Source organism: Rhipicephalus microplus, chromosome 8 (genome assembly GCF_043290135.1).
Source record: "Rhipicephalus microplus isolate Deutch F79 chromosome 8, USDA_Rmic, whole genome shotgun sequence".
Classification (NCBI taxonomy): domain Eukaryota; kingdom Metazoa; phylum Arthropoda; class Arachnida; order Ixodida; family Ixodidae; genus Rhipicephalus; species Rhipicephalus microplus.
The window spans coordinates 13728455-13742094 of record NC_134707.1 but is presented as its reverse complement, the minus strand read 5'-3'; the positions used below and the strand labels follow the sequence as shown (position 1 = coordinate 13742094).

General features: G+C 41.0%; 1 protein-coding gene across 8 annotated transcripts in view; it reads left to right on the top strand.

Annotated features, from left to right (window-relative positions):
* Window positions 1-13640, top strand: part of LOC119164153 (TNF receptor-associated factor 3) — a 17873-nt gene extending 4233 nt beyond the window's left edge. For all 8 annotated transcript variants that reach the window (XM_075871098.1, XM_075871101.1, XM_075871100.1 and 5 more), the window contains 8 exons: window positions 17-115; window positions 1404-1562; window positions 3330-3404; window positions 6635-6712; window positions 7265-7357; window positions 9469-9552; window positions 11511-11576; window positions 13330-13640. In XM_075871098.1, the coding sequence (XP_075727213.1) occupies window positions 17-115; window positions 1404-1562; window positions 3330-3404; window positions 6635-6712; window positions 7265-7357; window positions 9469-9552; window positions 11511-11576; window positions 13330-13458 (783 nt within the window). In that variant the 3' untranslated portion in view covers window positions 13459-13640. The remainder of the gene's footprint in view (window positions 1-16; window positions 116-1403; window positions 1563-3329; window positions 3405-6634; window positions 6713-7264; window positions 7358-9468; window positions 9553-11510; window positions 11577-13329) is intronic.

Below are 13640 nucleotides of genomic sequence, written 5' to 3'. Positions count from 1 at the left end.
GATGTTGTTTTACTAGATGAAAGACAGAAGTGAGAGATTCCGTGAAGCCCTGAAGTTGATAGCCAATTGCCCTAACGAAGGCTGCAATTACCGTGCCACCCTTCGGGAGATTATGGTGAGTAGCGCCCACGGCCACTCTACACAACAATTTTGCTTCAATACCATGTTGTCGTCAATTTATTTTGGATAACTTGCATGAGCGGTATGAAGCGACCCACTTACCGATCCTTTAAAGAAAAATTCCACAATATAGAATGTTTTCGGCCAGATAATATAATGTTCAACGTTCGTTTCTTTTATTTCCTCCAACTGCGTGTGCCTAGAACATAGCAGCCTGCCATGGTCACGTGACTCACTCGTGACACGAAAAAGCGTACGCCGAGTTTTCAACAAAAGAAACGCCGCCAAACTAGATGACGATTTTTTTATGTGCGGAACGCAAATGAATGCAAAATTCAAAAAACTCACTTCAGAATCTTTCCAACGCACACCTTCATCCCTCATGAGGTGTGCGGGTCCGTGATGTTACTGCAAACAAGTTAATTTCCATTTATGTTGTTACTTTGCCTGCTTCAAATAGGACACATAAGATGTGCCTAATGACCACTAGAAATAAATTTTAGCAATGCCATTTTATGACGTGTTGGTAAACGAAACTCGACGACATATTGAGAGCTAACAGACAGGGACGTGAGAGAGACGAAAGCGATACAGTACGTCAGCAACGTAAGAGTGTCGCTTCCGGAGTTGACAAAAAAAAAAGAACAAAAAGTAAAGTTAATTCACGGTCTGTCATGCCTTGACTACCACACCATTATGAGAATCTATCTGCGGTTGTATGCGGACGTGTTGGCCCCGCCATGGTGGTCTAGTGGCTAGGTACTCGGCTGCTGACCCGCAGGTTGCGGGATCAAATCCCGGCTGTGGCGGCTGCATTCCCGATGAAGGCGGAAATGTTGTAGGCCCGTGTACTCAGATTTGGGTGCACGTTAAAGAACCCCAGGTGGTCGAAAGTTCCGGAGCCCTCCACTACGGCGTCTCTCATAATCATATGGTGGTTTTGGGAAGTTAAACCCCACAAATCAATCAATGCGGACGTATTGTTCGTGGGAATGCCGCACTACGGGTTCCACACATACTATGACTCGTGGCTCGACAGTTTTCTGTGCGAAATCGTGTCTGAAGTGATGCGTTGTTAGGAGCATTACAGAAACATGAAGACCAGCGACAAAGCTGTGAATTTCATTCAAGTTTTACTGGGCTTCATAGCCTTGCTTCTTTCATAGTGAACACTCATGTGTGCTTACGAGTTTGTAAGACTGCTGAAGGTGAACTCGCTGTGACATTGCACGCTTGTTTTGTGAATCATGTGTGACAAACCTTTTTTCTTCTTCTTTCCTCAGACTCACTATAAAACTTGCGTTGTTAAGATGGCGAAGTGTCCACTATGTCAGAAGGAAGTCAACAAGAAGGCATTGGCAGCGCATATATCAAGCGTCTGTGAACATAGACTTGTCAACTGCCCTTACTGTGGAATGGAAGTGGAAGACAGACATCTGAAGGCAAGCTCATAGCTGCAATATAGCTCTTTCTCTTACAACGCTGTGATTATCATCTGTCGTTAGTAGTTGTATAGGACAATTTGGCAATGATCCTATGTTAGGTGGAGAGGGTAACAGATGAGTCCTTTAAAAATAGCGTGCGGGTACATGTGTTAAAAACACGAATGGATAGAAAAAAAGGGCAGTGTCACTAGCTGATCTGTTAGTCACTGAAGTGTTGCAAGTGTTGCCGCCGTTCTTTCAGCATTGAAAAGAAACTAGAGAAGCATCAAAGCGGTGCGGTTATATATATATATATATATATATATATATATATATATATATATATATATATATATATATATATATATATATATATATATATAAGGGAACGAAGTGTATACCTAAGGGCTCGTTTGTTCCGTGTTTTGACACACTATTAATGAGATCTAACAGACAGTAATGCCAAGGAATGTACAGAGGAAGTTATTGCAACCAATGGAATGTAAATAAGAAGAAAGAAAAGTGGATGAAAAAATAACATGCCGTGAGCTTACGGCTGGTTATTTTTTCATCCACTTTTCTTTCTTCTTAATTACATTCCATTGGCTCTAGTAACTTCCCCTGTACATTCCTTGGAATTACTGTCTGTTAGATCTCATATATATATATACATATATATATATATATATATATGAAAAAGGTGTCCTTGGATCCAGTGGAAAAATACCAAAAAGTGGAGAACGGGCCAAACGAAAACTTATTTTTCCTACGTTTCAGCCGGGGATCGGCCTTCATCAGGGAAAAAAAAAACCCTGATGAAGGCCGGTCCCCGGCTGAAACGTAGGAAAATTAAAGTTTTCGTTTTGCCTATTCTATACTTTTTGATATATATATATATATATATATATATATATATATATATATATATATATATATATATATATATATATATATATATATATATATATATATATATATATATATATATATATATATATATATATAATATGCAGTTGCACGCTCGACAACTCTAGTTGTTCCAAGTTGGACCAGACCAGCCTTGTAATCATACCTTGGTTTTGGCACCTGAATACCCGAAACTTGATATTTATTGGCGCGCTTCCTTAATTGCACACACAATGGCTAGTGCAAGATTTTAAATGAGCAGCTATTTCCACAAAATTATTTACGTATATCCCGTCACTAAGTACTTAATTTGTTCACTTGGTGGGCAGCTGTGTCAATTTACCTAGTGACGGGACGTCAATAAGTATGTCGATCTAAACTAAATATATGGTGAAAGTTTAAAAACAGTAATTGTAAGGGTTTAGAGTCATCTCATGACCATGGTGTGATTATGAAATACATTGTAGATGCATATTCTGGTAATTTTGACTACCTAGGGTTCTTCAACGTTCATCGATATTTATGCACACGAACAAGCCTCTAGCAGTTTTCTTCCGTCACGGTTAAAGGTTGGATGCACTGCAAACTGCAAAGTGTGGTCACGTACAAAATGTCCCATTACTGTGCAATTTCAGTAATTTGCCTTTTTTTCCCATGTTCTTTATCGATGGTGCAGAAAATATTGCATATACCGAAAATATTGCATATACAGGAATATTTATTTGGATGGGTGAACCTTTCTACAGTGACCCAGAAAATGCGTGAACCTATAGGGTTTTTTTATACACCCCTTTTTCAGATAGCAATGTATTTGGCTTAATCTGAATGATGGTAATGTAAGCCGAGATGTTTCACCGCTGCCGTTTTGGGTTGTTTCAGAATCACATGCAAGACTGCGATGAAAGGCCGGCAACATGTCCTCACTGTGCTGAGGAGTTCGACACGTTTGCAGAGGTAAGTTGAAAAAAAATACCGTGATCACCAGCAAGCCTTAACGTTTTAAATTAATACTTGTAATGCTGCATTTTCAAACAGCTGTTTTATGGTTTGTGGCTTGGAGGTACAATCGCGAGAAACTCACTTTACTGCTTACGCATACAATTGAGCGATAAATTACACGACTGGTGTGACTTAATATTTATATGTGCCAAATATTTATAAGCAGTTGATTATTTTTATTTATTTATTAAGTTGTTCAATAATGCTGACATGAATTTGCAGGATTTAAGAAGGAGTGGAGGCGTTAACTTTTCTGTGGAAATGCACTTGAACAATTAAAAAGAGCTTACAAACAAAACAGCAAAAAGAACGAAAAGCTGCATGAGATGTGGCGCTGCAATGCAATAATACGATATGTAATGGCGAACAATGGGTATGCCAACGTGAGTAGTGACACTTGATACAATGCGTTGTCTAACGCTTTAATTCATGGGGAAAAAAAAACAACTGTCTGTTAAGTGAATTTTACATTTTAACACACTCCGTATTATCAGGGGTGATAACTAAAATAAACAAAGAATACATCGAGCAATAATTAGTGAGTCGTGAGCGAAGCTCTCATGACACGTTATACTACAGCACTAGTGATAAAAGTGCTATCATTTCGTCCCTTTAATTGCGGCAGTGAGTGCGGAAACAGAAGGGCACTCGATTATTTCTCTGGGGATACGCTAGACATGCAATACCGGCAGTCTACCCTAACCAAAAATTGGGGCACCCTTAAGCTTCGACTTTAAAAGTTGAACGCAATAGCGAAATCCAGCCCCTAATGCACCCTTTAACCACTGAGTGTATGCTTATTAATATGTTTTGTTACATACGCACGCACGCACACAAACACGCACACAGTAGGTTGGACCAGCGCGCGCTATAGCCAAACGGGCTCGTTTTCGTCGTGACACCTGTCGAACCAATTGCGTGAAAGGGGCCCTGAAAGACGTTTTAAGTAACCAAGGAATGAATTCACTGGAAGAGCTTATTGGTTCACGAATTCATTGCCGCAAAAATTTTAAGAATCCGTCTGGTGCGAGTGGAGTTACAAAGGCTTGTCGCATGCTGCAATTGCATTATCTCTTCTCTCTTCCCGACGAAAGCACTGGAAGCTAAGCAGGGAGGGGTGGCAGGGCAATAAAATTACCGCGCCTCATGACCTTGAGCCCCTTTTTTTTCTTCGAACGCGGTGCTTTTTCAGTGCAATCGCGCTTGCACACGCGGACAAGTAGCAGCCTCTCAGGGCTATCTCGGTAACTTAATTTTTTGGTCACAGACGAACAGACGATTTTTCGCTCACAACCAACGGGGCCAACGCCGGGTGCGGGTTTTTCGCGGTACGAGCTCTCTAACGCATTCGCGTTAAAATGCATTCAGGCATCATCGTGAGTGTTAAGTCTCTGGGTCACTGTTTGAAAGTTAGGGAATTTCATTCTGAAGGTGATGTGCTGCATTATAACATTTTTCTCAAGAACGGTGCGGGATTCTTATCAAGCATTGAATATATTATATCAAGTAATGTTTTATTTCTACGTGTTAAAAGAATGTCTTCATGTACACAGTCCAATGGGCAAACTTTGTTTTAAAACTCAATGAGGCTATGCAGGTTACTAATAATGAAAAAGATACGCTTGACATCTGCCAATGGGCTCTATGTTAATGCACAATAAGTAACTTGAATATGTCGCGTTCTGTCATCGTTTTGCGACATGCCTCCACTTTGCTCAATTGCTTGTCGACCGCAGGAAGGGCTGCTGATTTGGGGAAAAATATGAATAAAAAGGAGTTAACAATTACACCATCTCCCGTCAAAGGGAACCAAGTGTAGATGCAAAGCAGCAGGTGTTAAACTCGCATTGCGGCGTTATATTGGCACATTTACCCCCATATTCACAAACGATCCTCGACTCGACTTTCACCCTTCACTTGACAGAGTTCAGCACTGCGCCGCTGCTCGGCTGAAATTGACGCTGCGCTGCGCGAGAATCGCAGCACACTATCAATGATATGCAATGACTTGCCGTGCCTAGAGAGGGCGCTTCCATCGGCTTTCTCAAGTGAAGGTGAATCATTGAGTGAAGGGACGTTCTAGAATACGGGGGTTAGAGACGCATGGCGAAATTGGTTATGCAAAGACGTAGCTGAGCAATATCTGCTACTGTTTCATTCTGAACACGATCATGAACACAAAAACAAACAACCCTATTAAACTTGCCGAATGAACTCAAAAATGAGGTGAAGGGCTCAGTAAGCAATCAGTGCGTATTATGATCTATTCCTAAGTGCAGAATAGCAAACTGGTTCTCCAAAACTGCTTAAACTCCCTGTATTTCCTTCTCTACTGTTTTTCTTTTCTTTAAGAACTTAGCTATGTGCACAGCACAAGCATATAATTTTCCAGGCAGTATACACGTAATATATAAACTGTGAACACATAATAAAAGTTATGAGGTTCCTATTTAGAACAAAACGAAGGAAGAAAAGGGCAGTGGGGGCCAGGGAACAAAGGTGTGCTAAAATAATAAGGAAATTAAGGAAGGAGAGATCAATTTTATTTGTGCATCACTTAGAGCATTGCAAATGGAAGGGCCCTGATTCTAGAGCTCCAATGGCCCTTACCCTCACTCATCCCTGTCTGTTGGACCAGCCAAAATTCATCGTCAAAGGCAAAACTTGTTAATGTGGTGGTGTTCCTCGTTGTGGTGTTCCTCAAAAGGTACACTCCTACGTAATGTGAAACAGAGTTGGCGAGGTTTCGGGACGTTAAACCCCACGTATCAATCAAATCAAGAGTTTGCGATGTTCTGCACTACGGACATCTATATCTGTACGCTCTGGGGTAGGACAAGACAAGTAGTAGAAGCAAAGTAGGCGCTGATCACTCAGAGTGGCACATTCAACTTCATGAGCAGGCAAGCACGCGAAGGAAAGTCATGAAGTAAAAGGAGCAAATTATATAGATAACTTTGCGGGGATAACCTGACCACATTATGCAGAAGACTACGAAGAACATGGGAGGAGCTCTCATCCTGCACTAGTTGAAGTCGAGCTAATGATGGACTACAGTATTATCGCTTTGAACTGTCAATACAATTGTCTATTTAACACACAATACTTGAAAATTACAGACGCTATACGGATTTCCAACACCATGCGCGTGTTCTAACTTAACTTCCTCGCTTTGTTTCTTGAAGCTGCGGGATGAGCATTTGCCGACTTGCCGTTCGAAGCCTACAAACTGCCCGTATGCCCGTGTCGGATGCAACTTTCAGGTAAAGCATTCACTCTGAGCGTATGATTGACCCTGTGAAAGCAGTAGTTTCTAGAAAAAAAGCCAAGTGCATCGTCTTTTTTAAGTTGCTTACTAAGACAAAAGGTGCGCATTTTGTAGCATAGCTATGCGTTTATAATTAAGATGTGACCAAGTCGATGGCAGTTGCATTATACGCTGAGCTGAGTAATTATTAATTTCGTAGTAAAAAGTTTGGAAAATTCTTTAGGACGACTTCTGCACTGTTGGTGCAGTATTTGTGCGAGTTTTGCAGTTTTTTTACACTGCTTGTCAATTATTTCATAATGCATCTAGAGATGTACAGAAAATGAGCTCTAAACAAACAAGAAAAAAAGAAAAGGTAGGTGAATTGAGTTACTTGTTTACGGAAACAAATCTGGAAGAGAGAAATATGTGTTTTAGAGCATATTGATTTTGTAGATGTTTTCATTGTGGGAAATTCATCAGAATCTCATACGCTAGTTCTTGGTTACGGTATAGTAGTTTCTATTCAAAAGTGCTGCCCTAATTAACATTTGTGCATTTTTAACAGGCCACAGCCAATATGATGGAAAAACATGCTTCCTCCTGCCAGCACTTGTCATCCCTGATCGACAGAGTTCTGCACCTGGAAGCAGAGCTGCAGGTATGTTTTACGGCATCGGCACTACTATAAAACCACAACTGATATGCGTTGTAATTTAGCTGTCTTTTTATATTGCACGGGACAACTAAACTGTTAGTAATTGCATAGAAAATGTCAGTGTATATTTATGAATTATTAGAATGTTTTCCTAAAAAAGTCAGGCAGCTGCGCGTTAGTATATAGCGTGAACTCTGACGAAACCGCGGAGCTGGTGGCCTCCTTCCTTTTTTCCTCTTTCTCAACACTCCTTGCCGTTGCAACTGCCTTGCTTTACTCTACTGCCGATGGTTATGCTTTAATTTATTCTCACTCAACCTCTTTTCCATTCTAATCGCTTGCGTATGGGTGCCCTCACCCTCAATTTCCTTTCTCATCTACGCACTGTACTATTCGCTTCATCGACGTCAGCTGCATTTGTGCACGTAAATTGTTTGTTTGTTGTTTCGACTTGGGGCTGAAACAGAGCAGGATGCATCGTTTGTCTGATCACTAGAACTTTCGGTGTGGTCAGTATGTCTGGACATCAATGTGCTGCATGTGACCGTCGCCAGTCACTTTGGTGAAGGCAGCACGGTGTTTGACGAATTGTTCGACGTGTCACATTAGAAGACCAGTGTGAACAGTGTTAATTTTCTCATCTTGAAAGAACGCAACCAAAGCCTTATTGTGCATACCATTGGAGCCCAAGATTTTGTATTTTTGTCAAAATGAAACGCGACTGACAGCTGAGTGAATTAATGTTTATTTGGATGCTAGTTACCGATCGTTATCCCATTTCTCTCAGCACCATGAATTGCTTCATGTTTTTTCTTGGATTGTAATATTGAGTGTCTTGGAATTATTCTATGTGAATGTGACACATTATAAGGTGGTATATTATGATTCACAGCTAAAGGAATCATAGTCTGGAAGGCTATGCTATCTTTTAACCACTCTCTTCCTTTTTTTCTTTTTCCCAGCCTTACATCAGTCCTCCCCACTTTCTTTCCTTCTCTATATACTTTCTAAGCTATGCTATACATATTAGGCCATGAGTTACTTTTCATTTAGCTTTCTCGATTACATACCCTCACATCGTGAGGGTATGTAATACCCTCACGATGTGAGGGTATGTAATCGAGAAACATACCCTCACATCCATACCCTCACATCGCTTTCTTTATCATCTCATTGCTATACTATACATTACTATTCTATACTGGTCATTTCGTGGGCGTAATTGACAGCTATAGGGCTTTCTGCTTGTGGTCTCACGACCTCATCATGCTTTAGAATTCGCAGCGAGTAATGCTAGGGCGAAGAAACCCACACTCTGAGACCATGGCCGGATGTATCATCTCCTACCTTGCATGCGTCGGGTATTTTATTACGTCTTGAACTTAATTTCACTACGATTACCCTCAGGCAGCTAGCCAAGTTTATCTTGTAATAGAAGTAGCTGAAATTGTGGGCGTATGCTGTAGGAGGACGTATCTTGAGCCACGATCTTTGTCGGCTCACAAGTAAGCCTCGCACCGATCACCTTATTGCAGTGCGCCTTCGTTCAGAGCCTCAGCATTCGCACACTTTTGTGATTCGGTCATGAGAGTCCTTACGATTGGCACGACGTAGCGCGCGTGTGCTGTTCATGTTAACATGACATGACGTAAAAGCACTCCAATTATGAAGGAGAAAAAACTACTATACGTCGGGGATGCAGCATCAACAGAATCGTGCACAGGAAACAAAAATGCCAATAAGCGGCAATAACAGATTACTATCGAAATGGTCCCTGCGTTTGTAGTAAACTGGCAACATCGTGGCGTAATACCCACAGACAGTAGTTCTGCGTCCTTTAAGTGCAGCACCTATTACTTAACAAAAAAAAAAAAACAGGAGTGGGAAGTCAGCAACCAAATATTCAAAAATACATGCGCATGTGAAACTACACAAGGAATCAAACAAAGTTGACCCAAGAACAAATGACGCTCTACATTAATAGTGGTTTCTCTGCAAACTTTTCGTTTACCTGAAGAATTACATAATACTGCTGGGCTTTCAGATAGAATGTCTGTGGTGTTGCGGCATAATAATCGTGAGGTAATAAATGTGCATTATCACTGTACTTGCAGGATGTAAAGTCTGCGTTAGAGGAAGCGAAAAAAGACAAGGAGCAGTTGAAGCAGCTGATCGCCGATAAAGAGGATGAGTACCACGTAAGTATATGCTGCGTCCTCATCAAATAAGCGGTGCAGATGTGCTCGATGATTTCCTGAGTCTATGGAGCCTTGAAGTAGCGAATTCGCTCTTTACGGAAGAGAGAGAGAGAGAGATAAAGATGCAAGGAAAGGCAGGGAGGTTAACCAGACGCACATCCGGTTTGCTACCCTGCACTGGGGAAGGAATAATGGGGAGAAAAGAGGTTGCAAAGAGATGAGAAGGTATGGAAGCTGCAGTTAGTTGCTACGGACGGATTTCGGAGTGCACGAGCTGAAAAAAATGGGACAGTGCGTTCGCTAAACGTACCACATATTACTAATTTATTTAAAACCAGAGTTATCAAGGTAATCTAATGGCCCACCACGATGGTTTAGTGCCTATGGGGCTCGAATATTGACCCACAGGACACTGGATCGAATTCCGGCGAGGGCTGTAGCATTTTGGATGGCGGCAAAAATGCTGACGGCCTGTGTTCTTAGATTTAGGTGCACTATAAAAAAACCGAGTTTGTTGAAAATTCCGAAGACCTCCAGTATTGTGTCTCCCATAACCATATCATGGTTTTGGGACATTCAACTCGCAGAACTATATTATTATAGGGTGAGTGTAAAAACGTTACGAAAATAAGGGAAGAATGTGTGACAGAGAAAGTAAATATCCTGCTTGCAGGCACGCTTGTCACAAGCTCTCACAGATGCACGTGATTCTTTGCACGTAAGATAGAGTGTCGTGATAAAGGTAAAATAATTAGCACGTCTCGTACTATTTTTATCTCTATTGTCTTCAAAATGCATTTTCTATCACTCTACAATAACTGTTAGCTGTGCTGGTTTTGGGAGGTTGAATTCCAACAATTGTTATTATCGATTGGCCGTGCATGATTCGAACCAACATAGTATACTGCTTGAGTAAAAGAGGTTCAGCGTCTACGGTTTCAGATTTTCAAGCTCAGAAACATTACATACCACTCTAGCTTAGTGGCTACGACATCACTTCGCTGAGCACGAGGGTGCGGATTAGGTTTTCCGGGGAATTTATATGCAAGCGCAATGCACAAACAGCAGTGTACATAAATTTTGGTGCACTACAACCTTTCCAGGTAATGCACACACTTGGTCATGCAGTCTTTTTTGCTAGTTGATTCTTATCAAGTAATGAGCGAGTTTAATCTCCTTCAAAGTCAATTTATAATGATGTAGCTTGCATTGAGCTTTGTATTTTGAAAGGCGATTACATTGCAAAAGGCACTATAGAATTGTGGTGGAGATGAAAAAAAAAAAACGAAACGTGGTGCTCAGTTCTGCATGGTTGTTGCCAATAAGAAAGTTATGCTACTGGTCCTCTACTTAACTGTCATGCAAACATGAAGTGTAACAACTTAGCTCTGCAAATTTGCGTAGGATTAGAGAGGGGTTCTGGGAAAGGTAGTTGACAATCACGCATTACCAGCCGGAAACCACAAGAAACATCGTAAGGATTTGTAATAACTGAAAGATTCTTAGATGAAGCATAATTCAAGCAGGTCTCAAGATCTTCGCTTTGGTGCTTTGTGCTACAAGCAAGTGATTGTCAGTCATTCTCTTGCAAAGTGCGATATGACCTGCTGCACAAAATAGAACACTATATACAGTTCATGGTTACCACATATAATTCTAATATACACAAATAAACAGCTTACTGTCTGTTCTTGCTCACACTCGCAGCGTTTATTGCCTATTCGTAATTTAATAGAAAATTGCAGTCATACATAAGCCTCACGTGACGCTATCAAAGAAACCCTGGTAATTACAATATAATTTGCAGGTACACCACAATAGTGTCGTTTTTAGAATGTAAAAGCGCACACATGCACACATGCACACGCCCCACACACACTGCCATTTTTTGTCAGCTTGGTATGTAAGGGATGTTTGCTGTTTTTAAACGAACGCCATCATTCTGTTTTTTAACACAGAAAACAGATGAGTACCTTCGTAAAAATTTGCAAGAAGACATAGACGAAGTACGAACTCAAGTTCAGGTATGTACTGTTTATCTTACTAACCTACACTTGGTAAAATTGTTCTAATTCATAGCATTAGTTCCAAACCATGATACTTATAGGAAATAAATAAAATTTGAAATATTTGCACAGACATGAAGGACGGTGAAGGTTCGCTTTCAAAAGAAGGAAGCAATAACGTAATATGGCCCCGTTTGCGCGTTCTTAACGCCCATAGCCCCGCGAGTAAGGTCAGCAGACGACAATGCGGCGCAACTCTGCCAGCCGTGCCTTTTGTCGTGTGTGCCAGTCAGATTGTTAACTGCTTTGCAGAAAAGGAACTCTACGACTTAGAATGTTCTCTGAATACGTGAACGAACTCCCTCAGGGCCATGCAAAATGCGATTCACTTTTCCAAGACGCGAAGTTTTTGTGACACTGTGTGGAAAATGACGCGTTAAATTATAGCCCACCGCGTACGCATCTCAGCTTCGAAGCTTTTCTGTAGCCACGTAGGTTAGTTAGATGTTATAGTCTGACCTTTTGAGTTGGAATTGGACATGTTTGACTTGCACATAGAATTCGTAATTTTTTGTTGCGTGTAGCAATGTACGTGAAAAGTCGCGCGGGCTTACGAAGTGCTCTTCTGTAATTGAGCGATCTCAATATTGCGATAGTTTATGTTATGACCTTTTATCCATTGTTAAAAATTACTAATCATGTGATTGACGTTTCAGTAATTTGAGGGTGCGTGAGCCCTACAGTTTATTGTGGTGCAACGCTCTCAGCGCTGTCCTTAACCTGTATGTTGGTTTCTTAGCCAGCGCTTGGCCGCTTGGTATTACGCGTCGTGGATAGGTGACAGCACTTTGCAAGCGATTGTTTTTTGTCGAAAGTTGATGCGGATGTTTGTGTGTAGGTGTTCTGTGGCTGACGTTCTCCGAGCACAGATGATTCTTCAATTTCGAACATGGTGACGAGGAGTGGTCGAAGTCTTTTGGCAGTGGAAATCATAAAGACTAATTTCAGCTTTGATGCTGAAATGAGCTTTCTTGACAACGAGGACTTTTGACTGGACGTAGAAAACTGTGAAAGCCCCGAGAGTGACAGGGATGATGAAATGATTGGCTACTAACTTAGCGAGTTGCACTTCATATCCACTCTAATATTACTGTTTTTTTCACTGAGTTACTACAAAATGTTGGTTAACATTGCTATTTGACGAAGGCCTTTTCCCATATCTCATATAAAGGCAGATTTGAGAAGGACGTGATGGCAGAATTATTCGAGCAACATATCGACACAGATATACTCAATGTCCAAAATCTGGATGTTGATCGTTTCGACAAAGAATGGCCGCATGGGGTACCTCATGAAAAAAACAAAACAAACTTACGACCTCTCACGTCACTATATCTTACGAAAACAAAGCGTTATTGATCACGTTAGGTGAGAGGATAACACGATATCCATTTAGCAATGCCACAAACGGTAACAGTCATAAAATGAAGTGTTATAAAGAAGATCGTTCGTAGACCATGGGTCACTAATAACAGGTTGACGGGATGCAAACGGCCCACGATTCCCGCATTTCAAACCCCAGCTGTAAAAACTTTTAAAAATATTGTTGTGAGTAATGTGCGAGTTCCGGCATGGGCTGTGGGTCAAGAAACAGTGCAGTAGATTGAGCACTTCAAAGTGATCTGATTGGTGACTCGGGAGTATGTGGCTTTGGTCCACGACAGGTTGACCATGACGAGTAACCGCAATTCTTTGCGTTCTTTGGTTGCAGAAAGTGGAGAGAGACTACAAGACAAGCGAGTCGGATTTGAGGGCAAGGTTCCAGGCTCTGGAACAAAGGAACACATTTCTTGAGGAGCCGATAGGAAAACTGTTGGCTGAAATGGCTACGATGAATTAAGATAAATATTTCGCTTAACTTGGCCGTTCTTCCGTGAAGTGACCATAAAATTACTTCTTCTTGTTTGTGCATTTGTAAAATGGGTGGTCATTGTGTCTTACATTTATTTAAGAAACATGCTTAGACAAGTTTGTTTTCAGAAGGTTTTTTTTCGAATAAATTTTGTTTTCGAGTGCACTGAA